The sequence below is a fragment of the Nelumbo lutea genome, chromosome 7 (genome assembly GCF_056320005.1).
Source record: "Nelumbo lutea isolate HS-2025 chromosome 7, American lotus-T2T, whole genome shotgun sequence".
NCBI classification, from domain to species: domain Eukaryota; kingdom Viridiplantae; phylum Streptophyta; class Magnoliopsida; order Proteales; family Nelumbonaceae; genus Nelumbo; species Nelumbo lutea.
Window position 1 is genome coordinate 18296487 of NC_142690.1, and position 25883 is coordinate 18322369.

Sequence of the window (25883 nt, forward strand, 5' to 3'; positions counted from 1 at the left end):
AGCTTTATACCTTTACTATTTCTTTGAAGAAAATGAGTTCTACAATGCTTACTCAACTGACACGTTTGACAAGAAAAATTAGAAACAAACATTGATTTAAACAGTTCTGGGAATACAACATTCAAAGACTTAAAAGACAAAGGACCAAGACGACAATGCCATAAATAAACTTTTTTCTTACAGGACTGACTCATAGATTGACTCATAGACTCTGTAACATGAAGACCAGCCTTATTCTCCAACATGTAAAGTCCATCAGCCATATGACCCCTACCAATCGTCCTCCCCGAGGCCCGATCCTGAATCACACAATGAGAAGGAAAAAAAGTCACTGAGCAATTCAAGGAATTAGTAACACTACTAACAGAGAACAAATTAATGGGAAAATTTGGAACATGAAAAACATCAGAAAGGGTAAGGCCAAGAGGAAGAGAAAGAGTTCCTTGACTAGCTATGGAAGAATATGATCCATCGACCCGTCTCACCTTGTCTCTTCCAGAAAGAGGGTGATAGGTTTGAAAGTAAGAGGACGTACCGGTCATATGTTTTGATGCTCCAGAATCAATGATCCATGGAGAGTCAGGGGTGTGAGAAGCAACATGGAAAGCAGTGGCAGGGTTACCTGACGTAGATGCAAATGAGGTTGAGGGAGGAGTATCCATCTGACGAATTGCTCTACCATAGAGCTCTAAATGGTCACGTAAGGAATTCATAATGTCCTCCCTCGGGTCAGGTCCAGTGAGATGTGTCTTGAGTCACAGTAGAAATGCGGGGCTGATTCTCCCGAGTAGCCATGTTGGCCATGTGATGTTTCTTTGTACTTTACTGCCCGTACTTCTTATTCACCTCTAAACCTTGCTTCTTAGTTAGATCTTGAGCCTATTTTGGTTTCCCATGAAGATCCCAACAGGCATCTTTGGTGTGTCGGGGTTTTGGCAATGAGTGCACCACAAATTTTCCTTATCTTCTGTTTTTTTTTTCTGGAGATATCTTTTCCGGGAAGAAGATCCCACACCAGTAGATACACCTCCTTTTGCAACTAACACAACAGCATCCCCACTAGGGCTGTTCATCAAATTTCTCCTGCTTTCTTCAGATTGTACAAGAGCATAGACTTCCTGAACAGAAGGGAGATCCTTAGAGCTAAGAATTTGAACCCTGATAGATTCATACATAGGATTCAGACCATGTAAGAATGCAAACACCCTTTGTTGGGAGACAAGCTGTTTGTACTTCTTAGCATCCTCATCACACTTCCAATCCACACTCTGGTAGTGATCCAACTCCTTCCAGACAGATGTTAGTAGACCGATAAACACCTCTCCACCTGACTACAAGTAGAAGATGCTGCCTGTAGTTGATAAATTTTGGCATAGTGTTGCAATTCTGAATATGTAGACTTTGCTTGTTCCCAGATTTCGTTCGCTGTTTCAACCCACATGAAATTCTTCCTGATTTGAGGTTGCATGGAAACCAAGAGCCAGGACATAACAATACTGTTCTCCTGATTCCATCTATCATATTCAGCACTCCCGAAGGATGGTTCTTTTGTCCTCCCATTAATATAGCCTATCTTCCCCCTTGCAGTGATGTATAATTTGATCCCTCTTGACCATCCAGGTAATTTAAACCATCAAGAGGGACAACAGCCATGGGAAAGGATAGGTCATCCCCACCCATTCCATTCAGCATTGAGGAAACTCTAGATGTGGCTGAATCTTCATTGCCCATGATATCTGAATAAAAAGTTGAAACAACAACCAAAAAAGGTACAGCCTCACAAGACTATTTCAAAGATATGTCCTTCTGACCACCGGTTTCACTGAGAACAAAAGAAAGAGCACTGCTATTGCAGTACAAGAACAGGTCCTTCTGACCTACAGTTTCACTGAGAAAAAACAACAAACTGAACACTGCTGTTGCAGTACTGAAACATGTCCTTCTGACCTACGGTTTCACTGAAACAAGTCTGCACACTGCTGTTGCAGTACAAGAACAGGTCTGAATGACCTACTTAGTAGGGCTGATAGCTAACTAGTCAAGGAGATCAATAGGGTAGCCGAACAGTTAATTGATAAGATTAATGTTGAGCAGACAATTAGTCGACTAAAACAGACAATCAACAGTCCACAATATCCACAACAAAAAAAGTTTGAATACAATTACTGTGTTAAGGAATACAGTCGCTTAACAATAGGGCAGCCAAACAGTTCATTAGTCGAACAGACAACAGTAGGGTAGCCAAACAGTCATCAAACAGTTCAACAAACAATAGGCATCCAAAATGACAAGGATGATAGTCCACAAACAATAGGCATCAAACAGTAGGCATCAAACAGTTCATGAGTTCATCAGTCGAACAGACAACAATTGGGTATGTAATCTGAAGAGCTATACTCGAAGTAGCAAGGAAGAGAAGAGAACCACAGAACTGAAGAGAATGTCGAACTGTACTATCCAGTCGACCCGTCCTTTATTTATAGATGAATATAGTACAAGGTACAAGAAATTACTGGGATGCCCCTAATTAGTGATGGGACACCCAGATGACTTAAATCATTAAACAGGATTAGGCCCATTAACACAAGCCCAGTTACAAGATAAGTTAAACATAAGAATGGGCTAATAAGAACTCTTATCATCCGAACATCACTCTAACATTCTAACACTCCCCCTCAAGCTAAGCATGAATATCAATCATGTTTAGCTTGCCAAGTATGTCCCTGAACTTCGTTGATGCCAGCCCTTTAGTTAATACATCTGCAATCTGCATTTCTGATGGAGTATAAGGCACACAAAGTTCTCCTGAAATAATTCTCTCTCTGACAAAGTGTCGATCAATTTCAAGATGTTTTGTCCTGTCATGCTGCACAGGATTGTTGGCAATGTTGATAGCAGCTTTATTATCACAATACAACTTGAGAGGACCCTCAGTCTTGATACCAAGCTCATTAAGGAGAGTCCTGAGCCATAAGAGTTCAGCAACCCCGTGTGCCATAGCCCGGTATTCTGCTTCTGCACTTGATCTAGCCACAACATTCTGCTTCTTACTACGCCATGTGATTAGGTTTCCTCCCAAGAATGTACAGTAACCTGAGGTTGATTTTCTGTCTCCAACGGACCCAGCCCAATCAGCATCAGTGTAGGCTACAATTTCAAGTCTGCTGTTTTTTCTGAATAGAATTCCTTTCCTTGGGCAAGTCTTCAAGTATCTGAGGATTCTTTCCATTGCTCTCATATGAGGGGTCTTTGGTAAGTGCATGAATTGACTGACAACATGCACTGCATAGGCAATGTCTGGCCGAGTAAGGGATAAGTATATCAGTTTTCCTACCAACTTTTGGTACCTTTCCTTATCACAGTATTCCTCACCCATTGATTCTTGTAATCCATGGCTTGGTTCTATTGGAGTATCTGCTGGCCTGCACCCCATCATGCCTGTTTCCTCCAGGAGATCTAGCACATACTTTCTTTGACATATGTAGATTCCTTCACTTGATCTAGCAACTTCAATTCCAAGAAAATATCTCAGATTTCCCAGGTCCTTGATCTCAAATTCTGAAGCTAAGAACTCCTTCAACCTCTTCATCTCTTTCACATCATTTCCAGTAATCACCATATCATCCACATACACAATGAGTGCTGTAAGTTTGTCATCCTGTCTCATTGTAAACAATGTATGATCTGCACTGCTCTGAGTGTACCCTACTTTCTTCATGGCCAAACAAAGTCTCTCAAACCATGCCCGGGGAGATTGCTTCAAACCATATAATGCTTTCCTTAGTTTACATACCTTCTTTCCAACATCATATCCAGGTGGGGGTTCCATGAATACCTCTTCATGAAGATCACCATTTAGGAAGGCATTCTTCACATCCAGCTGATGAAGTTCCCAAGAGAATTTTGCTGCTAGTGACAGTAGAACCCTGATTGTGTTGAGCTTTGCTACTGGGGCAAAGGTTTCCTTGTAGTCAATTCCTTCCTTTTGTGTAAATCCCTTTGCCACAAGTCTGGCCTTGTACCTCTCAATTGACCCATCTTCCCTGTGCTTTACTGTGAATACTCACTTGCACCCAACAATGCCTTTCCCTTCTGATAGGTCCACCAATTCCCATGTCCTTGCTTTCATTAGGGCTTTCATCTCCTCATTCATGGCTTATTTCCACCTTGGATCAGATGCCACCTCTGAATACCTGGAAGGGACACATACAGAGGAAAGAACATACACAAAGGAATGATAGGCAGGGGATAAGTGTGAGTAAGAAACATAATCGGCTAGGGGATGCCGAGTGGTACAAGAACGAACAGGCTTACGGAGAGCAATAGGAATATCCAAATCTGAATTGAGTGAATCAGAATTACCTTGGGTTGCAGAGATAGATTGATCTGAGTTCAACTGGTTGCAATCATGAGGTTGAGGGGCCTTCTTCCTTCTACTGTATGTAAGTATCTCTTTCTCTTGTTTACTGGAACCTTCAGAAGCATCAACCGAATCTGGAGAAGCAACTGGCACAGTGGAAGTCTCACTAGGTTGACCCGGAATGTTACAGCTAGTAGTAGTGGAAGGTGATGAAATGGGAACAAAAAAGAAGGGAGAATGAGAATCCTCTTCCAACCCACTACTCTCCCCCTGAAGAGGATTCTGAGAAGACTGGAAATAGGGTTGAGACTCAAAAAAGACTACATCCCTAGTGACATATTTTTTCTTGGAGATAGGATCATAACACTTATACCCCTTCTGCGTAGGAGAGTACCCCAAAAATATTCCCTTTGTAGCCTTAGGATCCAGCTTGGTTTTCTTTGGATCTTTCACATGTATGAAGCATGTACAACCAAAAACCCGCGGGGGAAGAGGAAATTCTGGAAGAGTGGGACACAAAACAGAGAAAGGGGTCTTCATACCCAATACCTTAGATGGCATCCGATTTATCAGGTATGATGCAGTGAGAACAGCTTGAGACCAATATTGCTTGGGCACATTGTGTTGGAAAAGAAGGGCTCGAGCTGTCTCCAATAGATGCCTGTTCTTGCGCTCAGCAACCCCATTTTGCTGAGGGGTGTAAGCACATGATGATTGATGTAACATGCCTGCATCTTCCATGAATGAGTTCAGGGATCTTTCAAAGTATTCAGCTGCATTGTCTGAACGGAATTGCTTGATCTTTTTATCAAATTGTGTTTCAACCATCTTGCAAAACATCATAGTTATCCGGGGAACTTCTTCACGTCCTTTCAACAGATAAATCCAAGTGCACCGAGAATAATGGTCAATAAAACTGATAAAGTAACGGAAGCCATCAATGGAAACAATGGGTGAAGGACCCCAAACATCAGAATGAACCAAATCAAAAGGGGCTTGAATTTCATTACTAGAAATTGGATACATTGATCTACATTGTTTTGACATTTGACACACATCACAAATTAAACTCTGACTCGGAATGCCCTTACATAATTCGGGAAACAACATTGCTAAGGAAGAAAAGGACAAATGACCTAGCCTAGCATGCCACAAGTGCAGCCTAGCTATTGACTCCACACTTTCCGGAGTAGTAGTAGAAGCTTGCAAGGCTGAGCTGACATCTTCATCAAAATAGTAGAGGCCCCCATACTCATGACCACTCCCAATCGTTCTCCTCGTCAATCTGTCCTAGAAGACACAATGAGAAGGAAAGAAAGTTATACTGCAGTTCAAGTTTTTGTAAGCTTTGAAACAGACAACAGATTTGAGGTAAGACTACGAACATGTAGGACTGATTTAAGAGAGAGATCCTTGCTTAGGTCAACCACCCCCTTTCCAGAGATGGTGGAGAGGGACCCATCAGCTACTCTCATCTTATCCTGGCCAGACAACAAATGATATGTGGAGAATAAGGAGGACATATGTGTCATATGGTCAGTGGCTCCGGAATCAATCACCCAAGAGGTAGAATTAATGCAACTAGATGCACTAAATGCAGAGGTTGTACCTGATTTGGCAAGAGAGGTGGAAGCTAAAGAATTGTTCTTCAGACGGGCTAATGCCCGACTGAGAACCTCTACCTCACTAGCTGTGAAGCCCAAAGTACTTGGTCCAGAGGAGTCGGCAGCCTGCCTTGCGGTGGAAGATGACACTGTCTGAATACTCTGTGAGTTGTCACTACTGTTGTTGGTGGCAAGATTCCCACTTGCTGTGTGGCCCTTATGTTGCCTTTTGTCCTTTCTCAGAACAACTGGCTTCAGATGAGGGTACAGGACCCAACATTTCTCCTTTGTGTGTTTCTCACCACCACAATGTGTACACTTGAGGGACTTCTTGTCTGAAAATCTATTCCCCTTAGTGGAGACTAAGGCTGAATGTTCTCCAGGTAGTTCTGTTGACTGTGTCTGGGAGTCAACTTGCATCTCCTTTCTCCTTACTTCTTCATTCCTCACCAAGTAATAGACATGGTGAAGCTCAGGTAATTCATCTCTCCCTAGAATCTGTGACCTTACACCTTCATATACAGGGTCAAGACCCGCCAGAAACTTGAAGGCTTTGCCCTCCTCAATCTGCTTATCATGCCTCCCCTTATCATTAGCATTTTCCCACTCCAAAATCAAATGGTGGTCAAGCTCTTCCCAGAGGCCTTCCAGTGTTGCAAAGTAGGTTGCCACGGACTTGTCTCCTTGCCTTAGGGCTGCAATGTCTTGGTTCAGCCTGTAGATTCTAGCATTGTTCTTTTTTTGGCCATATGTCTTAGATACTTTCTCCCAAATTTTAGCAGCTATGGGGAAGTGATGAACAGTTTTGGCCACCCTAGGAGTCATAGAGGCCAGCAACCAAGACATGACTGTGGCATTTTCCTTGCGCCACACGGTGTATTCAGAACTGCCAATTTCTGGTTATTTCTTGTCTCCATCCAAATAGCCTATGAGCTCACGAGAGGTAATGAACAACATTGCTAAGACAGACCACTCTCTGAAGTTATACTCATCTAGTAGCACACTTGTAATCTGCAAGCTGTGCAGATTAGGGTTTTCCTGGTTTGAGGACCTTGTAACAGGTCTGTTATCTCTAGAGGAAACTTCACCGGATAGTGAGGACATCCTGACTTCAGTCCAAGAGTTGTTCACAGTGCTGTAGGTGGTTCTGTTTAGGACTGGCTGAAGTGGTCACAGTGCTGGTAAAAGTGTTCACAGTTCGGGTACTGTGCAGTGCTGTTTAGGACTGGTCGAAGTAACTAAACCAGCACAGTGCTAGTAACTGAAGTTACTTCAGTTAGGGCTTGTTCTGTAGCCTGAAGTAACTGTGCAGTGCAGTAACTGAAGTTCACAAAGTAGGACTGATAACCGACCTGAAGAGAATCTGTAACTGAAGTTACCACAGTCCTGCCCAAGTCTTGCTGGGGCACGAAGCTGCAACTGTAGAGAAGGCTAAGTCTTTACCACTTGTTCTGCGCAAGTCTTGCTGGAGCACGAAGCTGCAACTGTAGAGGAAGCTCTCCCCCTTTCGGTTAGTGCTAGGACTGCTGAAATCAGCCCTCAACTAGGTCTGTCCTATACAGACCTTTCTTAGTAGCCCAATAGCTACTATTTGCTGGAGATAATCTAGTAGGACATCTACTTCTGGGTCTTACTTCCCTTGAGTCCTACAACCAAGAGAAACCCTAGGTTCGAACTTGCTTTACTCTCTTACACTCCTAGGTCTTCACTACAGCAACACAGAAAAGGAAGAGAGAAGATGAAAAGACAGCAAGAGAAAAGAGTGCGCCTGCTGAAACCAGGAAGGAGCTAATGCTCTGATACCATGTAATCTGAAGAACTATACTCGAAGTAGCAAGGAAGAGGAGAACCACATAACTGAAGAGAATGTCGAACCGTACTATCCAGTCGACCAGTCCTTTATTTATAGATGAATATAGTACAAGGTACAAGAAATTACTGGGATGCCCCTGATTAGTGATGGGACACCCAGATGACTTAAATCATTAAACAGGATTAGGCCCATTAACACAAGCCCAGTTACAAGATAAGTTAAACATAAGAATGGGCTAATAAGAACTCTTATCAGCCGAACATCACTCTAACATTCTAACAGGGTAGCCGAACAGTCATCAAACAATTCAGCAAACAATAGGCATCCGAACAGACAAGGATGATAGTACCTCTTTTAGTTTCAGATGATAGTCTCCCTTATGGTAGACCAGAACTCCTTGATTGTAAACCAGAGCTCCTTCTACGAATCCTCAAACAATAGGCAGCCGAACAAAAGATGAGCAATTTTCTGAAGACAGAACACCCTCTACGAACTGCAAACAATAGTCTCTCTACAGTCGAGCAGACAGGAGGAGCAATTTCCGGGCTGGAAGACGAAAAGACTCTGTAACTTCTGGGTTGAACTGACTTCACCAGATCAGGAGTTCGATTGGAGACAACATTGGATGCAATAGTAGTTAGCTTGACACCACCCTTTAGGCCTGGACGACTTGCTCTGATACCATGTTGAGCAAGAGCAAGTGAAGAGAGGAGAGGAGAGGAGAAGAGAGAAGAGAGGTGAGTCAAGTGACTGAAAGCCCTCCAGAACACAGGGGGCGAAAGAATGATTTATTATTTATACTAGTACAGTCGAACAATATAAACAAAGGAGAAATTACAACAGTACCCTTATGGTACTAAACCTGAAATACATAAACAACTGATAACAAATGTATATATTAAATTATAAATATATATTTAATAAATATTATATTATTTATATATAAAATATATAATACTAAGTCGGGTCGGGCTTTTTTGACATATCCTGAGCCCGACCCGAAACATAGTCAGGCTTACTGTGTTAGGCCCAAGGTCAGGCCCACGGCCCTAATTACATGACCAGGCTCGACCGGGGTGCGGGCCGGGCCGGTTTGGGCCATCGGGCTACTCGTCCCATGAACAAGTCTAGCTGCTAGGGTTAGACCCCAAGCACATCTAGTGGGTGTTTAGAAAAAATATTGAACCTGAACCAATTTCTAGTTATTTTCTTGTACTTTGGAGATAGATGGGAAAAATTGGAAAATTGGACTTAATCCAAACTTGATTATGGTATTGCATTAGGTATTGGATTGAGGTGCCTTTGATGTATGAACCAGTGAGATCCATCAAGGGTCAAATACTTGCACCTGTTGGGGTAGTTTGGGAAATTACATGAGTGAATGATTATAGTGATATGATTGACCCTTTTGTTAGACAAAGTGAATATTAGGTTTTCCACTCTCTTTGATGGAAACCTAAACTGCCAGTTGTCAAATTCAATTGTGTTTGAAATTTGATTTGCAAAATGTATCTATATGTTATATTAGTATTTTATGAAAATGGTTTGCAAAAGGTTTTAATCCCAAGATTTGTCTAAGCAGAGAGTGTGACATGTGTTTTGCAGTTAGGGAAGATGTCTTTCCTTGTGGGCAGTGTTTTGATGATTATGAGCCAAGGGGTTAGGTGTAAGAGACCTTTATAGGGCTGATTACTTGATGGGCGTTATCATACATAAGTCCATTAGCCTTGGGTCTTCACTGGGTGGCTGAATCCAATGATCATTTAGGTGTAAAAGTTGGGCCTAAACTGAGCCCAAGCTGATTGGGTTAGGGGTTCAATGTCTTGAGCAATGAATTCGGCCTAACCCTTCCAACACCTATACCCACAAAATTATACATTAGATTCTCTAGGAATCTCCCCTAATACATTTGAGCCTAATTAACTGCTTGCCTAGCTATAACATCAGTCAGTATATTTTCACTTCTAGGCACTCACTAAAAAAGTGACCATCATTTCTGGATCCAGCTTACTAATTTCCCTCAATACATATCTTATTCTTTAATTTCATGTTCCTTACATGTTATCTCTTAGCCAGCCTGCCCCCACTCAAGAACCTCCCTCTATCATGTTTCCATATTGGAGTGTCTTGCATCAAACCCTTAATTTGGTTAAGCAAAAATGGATAACGAATGCTTCTGAATTCAGATTCAGATTCATTATTCTAACTTCTAAGATTAAAATAGTCTAGCTCATTACAAGCTTTGCAGGATTCTTGGCCTATGCAGAATCATTCTTTAAAGTTGATGCTCAGTTTGTGTAAAGACAAAAATGAGGCCTATTTGCAAGCATACATTACATTTTGGTCAATACTAGAATGCTTTTAATTGATGTTTTAGTTTGTTTCTGATATTCATTTATAAGCATGATCAGCATCATCATTTAAGCCTTATCCTAACTGCATGGGGTTGGTTACATGAATCCTGTTTTGCTATTCCTTTCTTTTTAATGCCATATCCATTGTTAAATGGATACCATGGACATATCCATATCCTAATAAAATATCTTCTTAAAAAGCTATTAAAATTATAATTTTTTTTTATGTGAGAACTATGAATTTAAGACCCCAACATGGACTTGCCTCAAAGGGTGTGGCACAAAGGCGTCTCATAGAATCAGGAGTGTAATACGTTTTAAATCACATTAGCTACTTGAAGTAATGCAATTGAGCAAAAAAAAAAGAGATTGTGGGTTTTAGATTTTCTATTATATCTTGACATGGACATGGAGTATTTGGTTTCTCTTAAAATTGTTCTTCTTTTCTCTTTTGAATGTACTAGGTGGTTACTTGTGTTCATTTGTTAATATATTTATTTTCCTATTATTGACCTTTGGCAATTCTGTGTGTGCATAATCTGGATTATTAATTTAAAATGAGTTATTTTATTGAGTTTTGATATTATGTTTTTTCTTGGAAATCAGTGGATTGTATCAAGTGGGTACGTCATGATTGTATCATTCTGGGATGCTTCCAATTGACTGAAGATGGAAAGGAGGAAGGCTATCTGGTTCAAGTAATCATCGGCAGGAATGGAAAAATTGTTGATGTTAGTAGACGATCCCTTCTGTTCAATCATCATGTGGCCATTTATATACACGATCTTTTTTGTTTTTGTCAGTTTTCTTTGAATTTTGTCATTTATTGCCACATTAGGAAATTCCTAAAATTCTTTGACATAAAATGCATTACATGTGCTGTAATTCACTACTGCTTTGATAATTGTCTGGGAATTTGGTGATTATCTTGAACATAATTTTGTTTTCCTGTTGGGGTAGTTATTTTCCACTGATTGGATATTGTTAAATGTCTATTTAGAATTAAAAATTTGATGTGGCAATCTGCAATGAACATTATTTTCCTTTATTTTACTTGTGATTTGTAGACTGGTAGTATTGTGGAAGAAAGAAGAGAAAGTCCAAGTGGAGAGGAAAAGATGAAAGAATTTGAATTAGTAGTGTTGGCGTAGCCTTCTAATTAGCTTTTGTATTAACATAAAAAATTCACGTTTAAGTCCATCATTAATATAAAATAACAATTAGAGAAAACTGCCCTTGTAGTAGCATCCCATAACAGTTCCCCTTAAGCTAGGTATAAATGTTATACATGCTTTGCTTGCATAAATTGTCTTCCACATTCTAGAAAGGAACACCCTTAGTTATGCAATTAGCTGGCTGATCACTGAACTTTATTAATGGCAAACTGACCTAACCACTAGTGACTCTTTCATGTATAAAGTGTCTGTCAACTTCTATGTGATTAGTATGGTCATGCTAGATTGGCTTGTTGGCGATATTTATTTCTGCTTGGTTGTCATGAAATGGAACTTCCGGGTGCCAGCTTAGGTAAGAGTCTTCAACGTGGCAATTTTAATAGTTCTGGTGACATTACCTCATAACAATATATTGTTCTTGCTTCATCAAGAAACGGTATTCCCTTCCATAAATTTGCAATACCCTGAGTACCAATCAGCATAAGCCTCTTCTCTTATGAAATGCTGTAGTCTTGTGAGTCACAAGTCTCAACCTTAAGATGACTATCACAATATCACATTGAAAACTGCTAGGTGAGGAAGTCATAACTGGTTTATAGATTGACTAACCACATTGATCACTTAAGATCTATCTGTTTCAGTCAAGCATAGATAGATACATACAATAGCCTCAATGGCACATCCCATTATCTGTCAACACATAGTCATTATTCCACAAATTCTGTGATTAGGGTCTATTGGAGTATTAGTTGGCTTAGCTCCATGTATACCTTTTTACCTTTAACAAGTCAAGCATATATATCATCCTTGTGAATTGAATATTCTCTTCTTGGACCTTGCAACCATTCTCCCCAAGAAGCATTTGAGTTCACCAAGATCCTTGATCTCAGATTGTTTAGCTAAATATTGCTTTAACTTGATAATATTACCCATGTTATTTCCTGTTATCATGATTTCCATCCACTTACACAATTTAATAATCAAAGAATTACCATCTTTCTTAGTGAAGAGAGTTTGAGCAACATGTGGTTGTATAATGCCCACCTTCTGAATCACTCTAAATCCATCAAACCAAGCATGAGGAGATTATTTAGACCATATATTGATTTTTCAAATCTGCACTCCTTTCTTTCACTTCCAAGGATGGGTACACAAGGAGGCAACTTCATGCACACTTCTTTCTGTATATCACCATTTAGAAACGTGTTCTTGGCATCCATCTGGTATAAGGGTTAGGCAAATGAGTAGCTAAGGATATCAAAACCTGAATGGTGTTCATTTTTGCAATAAGAGTAAAGGGCTTTTTTTTTTATCAATCAATAAGGGCAAAGGTTTTCAGGTAGTCAATGTTGTATATTTATTTGCATCCCTTAGCAACAAGCATTCCATTGTACCTCTCAGTGGAGCCATCAGCCCTATATTTTACTGTATACACCTACATACAACCAACAGGTTCTTTGCCAAGTGTATCTATCTATGTATCTTGCCAGGTTCTTTGCCAACATTGACTACCTGAAAACCTTTGCTCTTATTGATTGATAAAAAAAATGCCCTTTACTCTTATTGCAAAATGAACACCAGTCAGGTAATGAATAATCAAAATTGGGATTAGGATTACTTGAATCCAATGAACTAGAATTTTGGGGGAGCTCAGCTTCTAAGGTTGCTTTCTTATGTTTGGGATACACATATATCTCTTGTTCTTGTGCACAGTGCACTAATTCGGATACTAGTACCAGTGGACTCATACATTGAAACAAAAGGAAAGGATTGAAACTCAAAGAATGTAAAACCTCTGGAGAATATATGTTTTCTAGAGTAAGGTTCAAACATTTATACCTCTTATGAGGTAACTAAGGAAAATATACTTCACAGCCTGCATTCTCATGCTTAAACTGAGCAAGGGCTTTTCCCCCACATTATTTAGCTTCTGATACATTCCATGCATATTGTGGTTCTTCTCATACATTCCCCCAAATTCATCTTTGCTGATGATTGCAAAGATGAAATTTTGTTTTTGTTTTATATATCAATACTTTCATTCATATGTGTTCTTCCTTGTCGTTGAATGTTTCTGTGTTTCTTTTCTGCAGGCTGCTTCTGAAAAAGTCGTCCTGTCCTTCGATGATTTGTTTGAAGGTTTTGTTGATGATATAGTACCTTATGGAGGGGGACCATATTTGTTCTTCAGCTATTTGGAAAAATGGTATAGTAGACCAATTCTTGATAACATAATCATATAATATGGAGGAACTAATTGGAGTCTATTTAATGCCATGGACATTTGCAGTGAGTAAAGAACATGATGTAGAGACTTCAATTAGAGCCATCAATGGACTCTGAAAATCTGTTACCTGATTCGACTCCGAATCCAATTATCCTGGATTTGGATGTTAGAACTTGAATCTGATTAACAATTGGATTGGCTGAGGATTTAACCCCATCTGATCTGATCAAAATTTGAGTCTGATAAAAAAGTTATTATTTTATATATATGTAGCATAATTATGTATACATAGATATTCTATACAATTATGTAAAATTTATAACTGATAAGTTTAATATTTTATATTTGTATACATCTATTATACATGCATAAGTTAAAAATAATTGTGTTTTTTTTTTTAATTTTTTGTCATTTCAAACACAATAAGATGAATGTGTATTAAATCCGAGTGCGATATGTTTGATTTGGATCCAAATATTTGATAATTGGATCAGATGCAGATGTAGCTGGATCCAATCTGAATCTCATCCAGTTACAGCCTTAACTTGCAAAAATGATGGTAAAGGGAAAATCATTTTACTGAGAGCAGCCAGTCTATTTTCCTTAAATTAAATGTTCTCCAAATGTAATTATAGGATAGCACAACTTGTATTATTGTAAATGAGAAGGCAATGTCTCCAATGATAAGAAGTTATACAAAAAGCAGAGGCCATATTCAACTATTTAACTGTCAAATGAATCTATCACAAAAAAAAAAAAAAAAAAAAAAACTATGTAACTGACTAATGACCATGAATCATGTATTAATACAAAACCTCAGAACTCAACTTAATTAAACTAATCATTTTCCTACTTATTTGAGGGCAACTACGTGACTCCTGCTTTATGCTTGTGCTTTGCAGAGGATCATATGTGCTTTCAAATAATAGATTCTCAAGTAGTCAAGTGTTTTATGAGAATCTGTTTAGTCATTTTTCCTTTTAGAGCTTTCAACTTGTACCAAATTGCTGATTCTTATTTATGCAGTCAACAGTGGTGAATCTAGGACCTTTGATCAGTCGGGGCAGACATTATTATAACATCAACTTAGTCATAATAGGGTGGGTTCGGAGCGGGGACCATACTGCTTCATCCTCGACCCTGATCCCCACTGGGGAGAAAGGTAATCTCCTTCTAGACCTGTTCATGGGGCCTGGCTCTTGAACAGGTCTACCTCCTTCCCCAATTCCTGATGGAGATGGGTTCCTCATCGAAGACCCAAATCCCTGACTTTTTTAATTAAAGGTTTTTTTGGGAAAAAGATTTACTGAAAGTAAATGAAAAATTTTAAAGAATAAATAATATGGGATTGGGGCAAGGCAGGGGCTTCACTCCCCATCCTTATCCATGCTAAGGTAGTTTCCATCCCTAACTCAATTAGGTTGTGGAGTTCAAGTGCCCAGGCAGGGACAGGGAAAACTGTCATCTCTAAGTTTGAGGAGACAAAGTAGAAAGATAAGATTGAGCTGTTGAGGGATGTAAAATGAGGAGAAAAAAAAGGAAGAGCAGGAAAACGTAAAAACGTAAAAGGTAAAAGTAAAACCCTAAGTCCCAAACCTCATAACTTGGTTAAATAGGATAGGGATATCGGTGTCATTCTTGTAGATTTTTTCTTTATTTCTTACTTATTCACCTCTAAAAAAGACCCCTTTTGAGAAGCCGGATTTTATTTTACCCCTACTACTTTATTTGAGTGGGGGCAATTGTGAAAATTTTAAATTTATTAAAGAGTTCCATAACTATATAAATTTCAAATCTTAGTGGGGGCAATTATGCATATATTAGATTGTTTTTGTAGTTACATTTAGGGATTTTATTTTTATTTCTAGTACTTTTAACATTTCGTGATGTCCATCCGACTCCATCTCTTTATGCATGTTTGTATATGTATGCATTACATTATTGTATATGTGTATGCAATTATGCATATATTAGATTGTTTTTTATTATTACATTTTGTTTTCTGAAGAAATGAGAGCTGGCATTCAACTCTGTCTTTTGTAACAGGGGTTTTGCACTTACTGCTAATAGGAAGAATACAGATCGGCATATTGTTTTAATGAGTTGGTTGCTAGATGATGAGCAAAAGGAAGCATCAGTTATTGACATCACTCGCGATAATTTGCTTCCAAGGATTGAGCTTCAAGGTGAAACATCTAAACCACAAAATTGACCATAAAGGATTTTTAGTTCTTGCATTTTGAAAATTACACCTTCTATTCATATTTATTATAATTGTCAGTAATAAAAGCAAGAAATAAGAGAAGAAGGGAAATGAGGAGAGAATTGATGGAAGCCAAAAACCTGACTGGTAGTTCCAACAATAGTGTTTATAAGAATCATTTTTACAAAATAAAGGTAAATAAAAGTATGCCTTTGTGGTACGTAAGGTAAGAAATACAACACTCCTCAAGTTGGGACATAGATGTCTATCATGCCTAATTTTTCACAAAGATCATTGTGCTGCAAGTGATGAAGTCCCTTTGTAAATACATCTACAAGTTGTGCCTTGGAACTAACATTAGGTGTACACACTTCTCCACTTTCAAGTTTTTCAATGGTGAAATGATTATCTACATCTATGTGCTTCATTCTATCATGGAGTATTGGATTGGCCACAATACTAATGGCGGCCTTGTTGTCACAATAAAGTGACATGAGGCCCGCAAATTCTTTATCCATAGGATTTCTATAACTCCATGGGACATAGTCCTATGTTCAGCTTTTACGTTGGATCTGGTTACAACACTTAGCTTCTTACTCCAAGTGACCAAGTTACTTCCTACAAAGGTACAATACCCACTGGTGGACTTTCTATTAGTAACTGACTAAACCTAGTCAACATTTATGTAAACTTCACAACCTTTAGGTGATCATTCTTCTTGAACAACAACCTATTTCTTGGGAACTTTTTGAGGTATTCTAAGGACCCCCTCTGCATCCTTTAAATGAGTAGTCTTAGGTGTATGCATAAATTGATTAAAGATACTTACAACATAGGCAATACCATGTCTGATCATAGATATGTACAAGAATTTCCCCACAAGTCTCTAATATTGCTCCACATCTCTTATAGTGTCACCATTACAATCACCTATCCTACGCTTTGGGTAAACAGGAGTGTCAACAGGCTTAGATCCTAGCTTATCCGTATCTTCTAGAAGATCTAGGATATATTTCTTTTGTGAAATGAAGATCCATTCTTGAGAATAGGCAACTTCAATTCCAAGGAAATAAGGTAAGGAACCTAGACCCTTTACTTTAAACTACGTAGTTGGGACTTTCAATCTCTGTATTTTTGAAACCCAGTCACCAACTATCACTATGTCATCAATATATACTATCAAAATGGCAATCCTTCCTTGCTCCCTCTTTACAAAGAGTGTGTAGTTTGACTGACACTGATTTAACCCCATCTGTATAGCCAAATGGAACGGGCTAAACCATGCCCCTTGGTAAACAATTTTGTTATTTTTGTAAAAAATAAAAATGTTATAAAATATAAATTTAAGATGTATTAAATCTATTAAATTTAGAAGATACATATCATATGCAAATTCAAAATTTTTAATTGCTGAAACAATTATTTCATCATTAATATTTTTATTTCTATAAATTTTCTAAAATAAAAATCAATTTTTTGATATAAATGTAGATCTGTGAATTCGAAAGATTCAATTTATATTATATTCTCAAATATTTTGTAAACAATATTTTTATTTTTGTAAATAATAAATGTGTTGTTATTTATTGAAAATTAAGGTATTAATTAATAATTTATAAAAATTTTAAGATACATATCCTGTGTAAATTTATAAATTTTTTAAGTACTAACATAAATATTCTATTATTAAAATTTTTATTTATATGAATTTCTCGAGATTAACAATCATTTTCTGATATAAATGTGGATTTGAGAAATTATTTATACCACATTTGATAATTGTGGAGTTGGATATTTATATGTATGTTATTTGTTTAGATTCTATGTGAAGTGTGGACATTGGAGTTGATAAATGTTAATTAATTTCATTTTTTAGCATAAAATGAAAGGTGGTTTAGTGGCTAAAGGCACATTTAAGTCGAGGTGTTGGGCAACATGTGTTCAAGTCATGCCAACTCCTCTTTTTTAAATAGACTATCTCACACGTTTGTTTCGGTGTTTCCGAATTAGAGTTTGATATGCCTCCTTATCGGTACATATTGGACCATATAGACTGATATTGTACCTTATCGGTACATATTGGACCATATAGACTGATATTGTATGATACACACAATGTTTTAAAAGCGCAAGGCGCAAAAAAGGCGCATGGGTCAATTTGTGCCTAAGGCGCAAAGCGATGTGCACGCCTTTTTGAAGCAAGGCGCAAAAATAAAAAAATGCTAAAAATTAAAAGAATGCCAAAAAATTCAAAAAATGCCAAAAAATTCAAAAAAATATTAAACATGCTATTAATAAAAAAATATAAACCTAGATTTTAAAATAAGTGTTTTAAAATATCTATTATCTAAAATTAAAATACATAAACAGAAGATGTAAAGCACATTCAAATGAGAATTTAAAAATAAAATCAAACATATAAAACATTTTTTTTTATGAATGATAATAAATTTATTAATTCAGAAGCAGATTTAGAGTGAGTTCATACAACATCCCAGGGAGAGGCGCGAGTTGCAGCCCCTCCTTGAATCTTACAACTGAGCCCAAAACAATTCTTCCCTATTTACCCCTTGCTTAGCTAACACATCTGACAAAGTATTTGCTGATCTCCCCACCCACTGTACAGTGACCAACATATTCCTTGTCAGCCAACTAAATTTCTTCATTTCATTCTTGTAACACCACAACCTCTTCAGGATTTTTCAACCAACCCACCACCATCACTTTGGAATCCCCCTCGATTGTTAGGTGTTGTACCTCCATCTGGTTTGCAAATTGCACCCCTTGTACAATAGCTAAAAGTTTTGCCCTGATGGAGTCCCTAGTTTCCAAGGGACCTGAGTAGAGCAACAAAATCTCTCCCTTCTCATTTCTCAAAGCACCCCCCATTCGGGATAGTCCTGGTTACCCATGCTACTTCCATCAAAGTTCAACTTCAGTGAGCCCTTGGATGGAGGAGACTAGCTTGTAATTGATTTGTCCTTTAGAGATGAACACCTCGCTACTGCTGATCAATTTCTCCAAAGGTCATTAAAGGAGAATTGATAAAAGATTTCCAAGGTCTTCAGCCAAGGTATTGCCCTATTTAACGCACAAACTTTCAATTCCTGACAACTCCTTTCTTTTTCTTGAAAAATTCTAATATTCCTTTCTTCCCAAAGAGTCCAAATCAAGGCAACACGAGCACATCTCCACATAATTCTCCCTATTGATGTAGGCCAATAAAAGGTGGAATGGTTGAAAAGCATGTGAACTTCTGCTGGTAGACTCCAACTACTCCCAAACAACGAAAGTAGCCAAACCCAAAGGTTTGTAGAAAAGGGACAAGGTATTAATAGGTGGTAACAATCCTCACCGTGATCTCTACAGAGGATACACCAATTAGGAGAAATACAGAGGAAAGGTTTTCTCTAATCTCTTTCTCAAGCATGTAAAACCTCTAATCTCTTTTTTCACTCAATTGCATTACTTCAAGTAGATAATGTAATGTAAAACATATTACATTCTTGATTCTACGAGCTGCCTTTGTGCCATGCCCCTCGAGGCAGGCCCAAACAAGTCCACGTTAGGTCTTAAATTCTTAGTTTTCACACAAAAATTAATGGTTTTATAGTTTTAATTACCTTTTAAGAAGACATTTTATTAGGATGAATGAATGAGCAACATTACCAAATTGGGGGTTCTAGTCCGCTCTGGTTCGCTCGCTTCACTCGCTCATCGAAGCTCTGAGAACCCCTAATTTGGTAATGTTGCTCATTCATTCATCCTAATAATATTTCTTCTTAAAAAGTAATTAAAACTATAAAATCATTATTATTTTTTTTGTGTGAAAACTAAGAATTTAAGACCTAACGTGGACTTGTTTAGGCTTGCCTCGAGGGGTGTGGCATGGGGGTCCGGGGGTGGAGTTCCCGGCCCAATCGCTACGTTCAAAAAAAGCAAAAAATGGTCAAATTTTCAAAAGGTGCACGCCTGGGCTGAGGTGCAAGGCGCACCAAGCATGCGCCTAGGACCTAGGCGAGGCGCATACCCTGAAATGCGTCTTGCCTGTGTGCCTAGGCGCGCCTTTTAAATTACTATATACACATTGATACAAAGGATTATTAGACCGATTTGCATGATTAGTAGGATACACCTCTAGTCGTAGCGTATCTTATACTGGTACCCTTGAATACCAATACAAGGTGTATTGTATCAATATTTTAAACCTTGTCACTTGATATGCCTCCTTACCGGACTACCGGTGCATATTGGACCATATAGATTGATATTGTATGATACACACTGATAGAAAGGGTTATTAGATGGATATGCATGATTAGTAGGATACACCTATAGTCATAGCGTCTCCTGTACTGGAACCCTTTGATACCGATAGAAGGTGTATTGTATCAATATTTTAAACTTGTCACTTCTTTGTTGCCATTGATGAAGTAGAGCTTTATGTGGGTAGATACAACTCATGAGATTTTGGAATAAGCAAAGTCTACATACTCTGAATAGTGACGCTATGCTAGAATTTGTCAGTTGCAAGCAAAGCCTTCTGCATGTAAGGGGGGCGTAGTCTTTCTGTTTACTACTCCACTTTTACATCCATTTGGAAGTAACTTGGTTGCTGTTAGAGTGTTGAATGGGAGAGTGATAAGGATGCTAAGACCTATAAGGATCTTGTACCTCAACAACGAGTGTTTTTTTTTCTTACTTGGATTGGACCTAGTATATGAGCCTATTAGGCAGCAAGGATCATCCATTCGTCCAAGAGGTGTATGGATTAATCTAGTTTGAGTAGAGTAGAATAAATGCAATGAATGCTCATAAGGGGGAGCCGATAGCCTTGGTAGCAAACGGTGGTGTGAATACTATAATGAAGGGTGATTTCCCAAAGAAGGGAGATGAGAAGGATAATATGTGGTGCACCCATTGTTAGAGGCCTAGATATACTTGTGATAGTTGTTAGGATCTAGTTGGCATGTGGAAGTGGGCCCAAGAGTTGAGAAAGAAACCAGCACTGGAGCAGAATAAGAAATCCAGTAAGAAGTATACCATAGCAAATATGGCTTCTCAGGAACAAACAATTGGTTCTATTGTGAGCACACCTTAGGATCGTCCTAACCCCTCAACTTCATTTGCGTCTACATCAGGTAACACTGCCTTTGCCTTTCATGTGTCCTCTTAGTCATCGGAATCTCCTTGGATTATTGATTCCAGAGCCTCAAATCACATGACTGGTAAGTCAACTGTATTTCATTCCTTTACCCTTCTTTTTGGTAGAGAAAGAGTGAGACAAGTCGATGGTTCTTTCTCCTCCATAGCTGGTCAAGGGTTTATCTCTTTGTTGTTTGGCTTCTCTCTTTCAAATGTGCTCCATGTCCCTAAGTTACCAATTAACACGTCCATTAGTAGTATTAGTTGCTCTTTAAACCATTTAGTGACATTTCTTCCGTATTCTTGTGTGTTTCAAGATCTAGCCTCTAGAAGATGATTGGTGGTGGGGAACTTGGTGGATGGCCTTTATGTGTTCGAGAACTAGTCTTGCAGCTATAGAGTCTACGAGCTAGGTTCTTAAGAGTTAAGTTTATTTGTGGCATAATTGCTTAGGTCATATGACCTTTAAGTCCTTAAAGCTTTTATTTCCAGAATTTTACAAGCGTGTGTCAGTTACTCAGTTTCAATGTCTTACATGTCAGTTAAGTAAACATTGTAGAAATTCTTTTTCTTTGAGATATAAAAGATTAAATTTCCCTTCCCATATTGTTTATTCTAATGTGTGTGGTCCTGTTACTCTACCATTTGAGAATGGCTATAAGAACTTTATCACACTTATTGATGATTCCTCTCATTATACATGGGTTTATCCAATGCGTTCTAGAGGTGAAGTGCTTAAACTTGTAAATGATTTTCAACATATGGTATTCAACTGGTTTCAGTATGAGATGCAAATCTTCCATTTTGCACAAGAGTACTTTCATGGTAACCTTACTAAATTTTTTTCTTCGTTGTGTATCCATTCACTAAAGCTCATGTGCTAGGACTCTGCAACAAAATGCCATCTTCTTGAAGTTTCTTGGGCCATGTTACTGCACATGAATGTCCTCAAACATTTCTGGATGGATGTCGTTTTATTTAGTGCATGTGTTATCAACCACATGCCTTTTCATTGTTGGAATACAAGGCCCACAACAGCTCTTATTTTCTAAAGCCCCCTTGTTTTTTTTCCTGTGTGTTTGGGTTTTGGTGCTTTTGTCCGTGATTTGTCTCATACTTGTGCTAAGCTTGATCCCAAAGCTACTCCCTCTGTCTTCCTTAGTTACCCTTATTCTGAAAAGGGTTATAAATGTTTTGATTGCACTTCACGTAAGTACTATGTCTCCATTGATGTGTCATTTTTTGAGAATGAAGCCTTCTTTCCTGTTTCTCCTTAAGGGTAGAATAGGGTTGAGAAACTAGTTCATGTTTAACTTCCTCCTCTTTTTGATCCTCCTCCCTTTTGTGTCTTTTTCCGTTGTCGCAAGAGCCGGCAGAATTCAAGAGCCATGGAGCAACTTGAAGCTGTGCAACCAATATCATCTACTTGACAACTTCTTTGGGGACAAATCCGATAGATCTTCCTTAACCATGTACTCTTATTCCTATTGATGTCTCTAATCCCATTGATATTGATACCTTTGTTGTTAGTGACTTGGACCTTCATATTGCCAAAATGGAGGGTGTTAGATCTTGTACCATCAAGTATCTCATCTCACATTATTCATGTCTTACCTTCTTTCTATGCTTTCCTTTCCTCCAATGATAGTGTCCCTATTCCCTAAAAGTTGTGGAGTCTCTATCTGTTCCTGAATGGACACATGAATGAAGGAAAAAATTAATGCCCTACATAAAATTGGCATGTGGGAATTGGTGGATCATCCAGAAGGTAAAGAACCAGTGGGCGTTTTTATTGAAACACAATGCAGATGGTACTTGGAGAAGTATAAGGCCCAATTAGTGGCAGAAGGGTTCTTGTAGGTGTATGGAGTGGATGCAAAGACTGACTTATGGTGCCAATAATAGTGTTTGTAAGAATCGATTTTACAAAATAAGGGTAAAAAGACAAGTATCCCTTGGGGCGCATATGGTGAGAAATACAACAATTATCTTTGCTTGATCAGATTCTTTTCTATTATCTTTGTGATCTTTTTAGTCCAAAATCTATATCAAGTACTTGGAACTTTAGCATGTTTGATTGGTGAACTGGTTTACTATTTTGAATGTGATTCATTGAATCACTATAATGCAAAAAGTGGAGACAGAACTAGAGAGGGGATTTTTAGTCTAATCAAAACATCTAGTTACAGGAAAGATGAATGCGTTTTTTATGGTAATGAATTAAATGCTTTTGGTAATCAAGAAGACATTACCCTTTTCCAAATAAAACCGTACCTATTTAAGTCATTTTTATCTTTTCTTATTTGGTATAACCATTGTTTGCTATGTTTTTTTTCTTCTCTTTTTTATGGATGTGCAACCATACTTCTCCCAACAGTCCCTGAAGTTTTATTAACAAATTCCAATATTTCAGTAATGTCTGCTTAATTTCTCTGTATTTTCCTAATGTCTTAGTGATATTGGTGAAAGTTTCCACATTTCTGCATTGCAAAACATCCATTGATACTGAAACTGTGAACCAAGGTTTTATATTCACCAAAAGTCAGTATGGTGTATGTTGATCAACTGATCAATTGGTTATTTTAATATTGTCAAGAAAATTGCTGACTACAATCTGGTGGAAGTGTCGGTACTCGGTTGCATAAATATGGAATTATCACATCATGGTGGTTTCTTGGTCTAATTTCACTCAGTTGCTTTGCAGCACAAGACTCTTGAGGTTAATAAAGAATCTCAAGTTTTGGCTTGCAGTTTTCAAAATCACAAGTTTACTTCATACAAGTTGGTTACATTTTTGAATGAATGGTTCTGGGCCATTCTTTTTGTTTCACATGTTTTTATATTCTTGATTCTGGTCAGTGCTTGACTTTTAGGACTTCTAATGTTATCTTCATATTCCCCCTCAGCATTTTATTGTTGTTGATCTCATGATTTATTTGATAATTGTAATACTTCTCTGAAGATTTTTTCAAATTCTCACTTAAGTGCTGTCTTCTGTTTCAGAAAATGGTGATGACAATTTGATTTTGGGGTTTGGTGTTGACAAAGTCTCCTTGTATGAGAAAGTTAAAGTCATGGTGGGAGATGGGGAACGGATAGAATTATCACCATATTGCGTTTTACTCTGTCTTACCCTTGAAGGGAAGCTCGTTATGTTCCATGTTGCAGGGTACTTCTCAATGTCGCTTTTCATATTGCCATCAATTTCATTGTTTCAGTACAATGACATACCTACATCTCCAGTTGCACCTAGCCTAAGGTTCTATAATTATCTGCTATCCTTTTATTTTACTATTCTTTTTTTATTAAATCTGTTTTATCTCTAGTGCTACAGAAACTACAGTTGCACCACAGATTTCTTCTGCCTTTACTGACAAGGAAGATGATTCTTCGACAATTTTACCTGTGGGATATGATTCCTCTAAAACTTCAGCGGCAGAACAGCACAAAGTAGAAGGGGCACTTTTGAGTTCTAAATCTAAGGAAACAACCCAGGGGGCAATTATCAAAAATCATAGTGACATTGTAAAGTTTCCTGAGCGGAATTCTCCAGGCCAGGAACTTAAAGTTCCAGAGAATTTGCAGAACTCTGATAGGGATAGACAGCATAATGAGTATTCTGTCAAGCAGAACCTGGATAATTCACAATTACAGATTTCTTGGCAGCGAAGCTCAACCTTGGATCAAGTACCTGTGAAGCCGCCTCCTGTGCTGGGATTTGGATCAGCATTTAGGGATCCCAGGAAAATGGAAGGCCAAACGCTTGTTTCGGCTCCTTTAACTGGTATTAAAAACACTGATTCTTTGACAGGGATGACACAAAGTGATACATCTAGCATTGGTCAATTATGCTACAAAGATCCACTTGAAAGTGCTGAGGTGGGAAAAGAAATCCCTAAGATGGTTGGATCAGCAAACATTCAAAGTGCTTCATCTGAATCATGGTCCAGTGGAAAGCTTTTGTTCTCAAATGACTCCACTGCAAAATTATCATCATTTGCTTCTAGTCCTGTTCAAGGCAATAAGCATGAAAAGTCTGGTGCAAGTACTGGGGCTACTCGGTTTGCTGGAATCCATAGCTTTTCTTCTGATTTGTCTGGTGGGAGTATTTTCAATTCAAGGGATTCTTGTGCTGGTGCATCACTTTCTGTCTATTCATCTGGTAAAGCCACTCAAATTGGAGGCCACAAAGCTTTTACTGGGACAGGAAATGTTGAATCAAAACCTACCATTCGAAGCTCACCAATTTCATCCCAGGAAAATTCTGATTTATCTGGTGGGAGTATTTTCAATTCAAGGGATTCTAGTGCTGCTGCATCACTTTCTGTCTTTGAATCTGGTAAAGCCACTCAAACTGGAGGCCAGAAAGCTTTTACTGGGACAGGAAATGTTGAATCAAAACCTACCATTCGAAGCTCACCAATTTCATCCCAGGAAAATTCTGATTTATCTGGTGGGAGTATTTTCAATTCAAGGGATTCTAGTGCTGCTGCATCACTTTCTGTCTTTGAATCTGGTAAAGCCACTCAAACTGGAGGCCAGAAAGCTTTTACTGGGACAGGAAATGTTGAATCAAAACCTACCATTCGAAGCTCACCAATTTCATCCCAGGAAAATTCTGATTTATCTGGTGGGAGTATTTTCAATTCAAGGGATTCTAGTGCTGCTGCATCACTTTCTGTCTTTGAATCTGGTAAAGCCACTCAAACTGGAGGCCAGAAAGCTTTTACTGGGACAGGAAATGTTGAATCAAAACCTACCATTCGAAGCTCACCAATTTCATCACAGGAAAATTCTGTTTTAGGGAGGTCTCTAAACTATAACTTGCATCCTACCAAGGAAAATTTTAGAACAACACAACCCTCAGGCGTGCTGGACTCTGATCCAGAGTTATCAAAGCATTTTGGCAGTGTAAATTCCTGTTCTTAATTATTCCCTGATAACTCTTGATTCTTTTTATTTATTTTTTCAATCAATGCTTCTGAATGTAGTATCCTGATCA

The 25883-nt window shown here is 38.3% G+C and overlaps 1 protein-coding gene across 2 annotated transcripts in view; it reads left to right on the forward strand.

The window, feature by feature from the left end:
* The window catches only part of LNO1 (Nuclear pore complex protein), a 101025-nt gene that overhangs the window by 25629 nt on the left and 49513 nt on the right, over positions 1-25883 (forward strand). For both annotated transcript variants that reach the window (XM_088952730.1, XM_088952731.1), the window contains exons 5-9: positions 10738-10862; positions 13400-13512; positions 15580-15719; positions 23885-24050; positions 24208-25792. In XM_088952730.1, the coding sequence (XP_088808856.1) occupies positions 10738-10862; positions 13400-13512; positions 15580-15719; positions 23885-24050; positions 24208-25792 (2129 nt within the window). The remainder of the gene's footprint in view (positions 1-10737; positions 10863-13399; positions 13513-15579; positions 15720-23884; positions 24051-24207; positions 25793-25883) is intronic.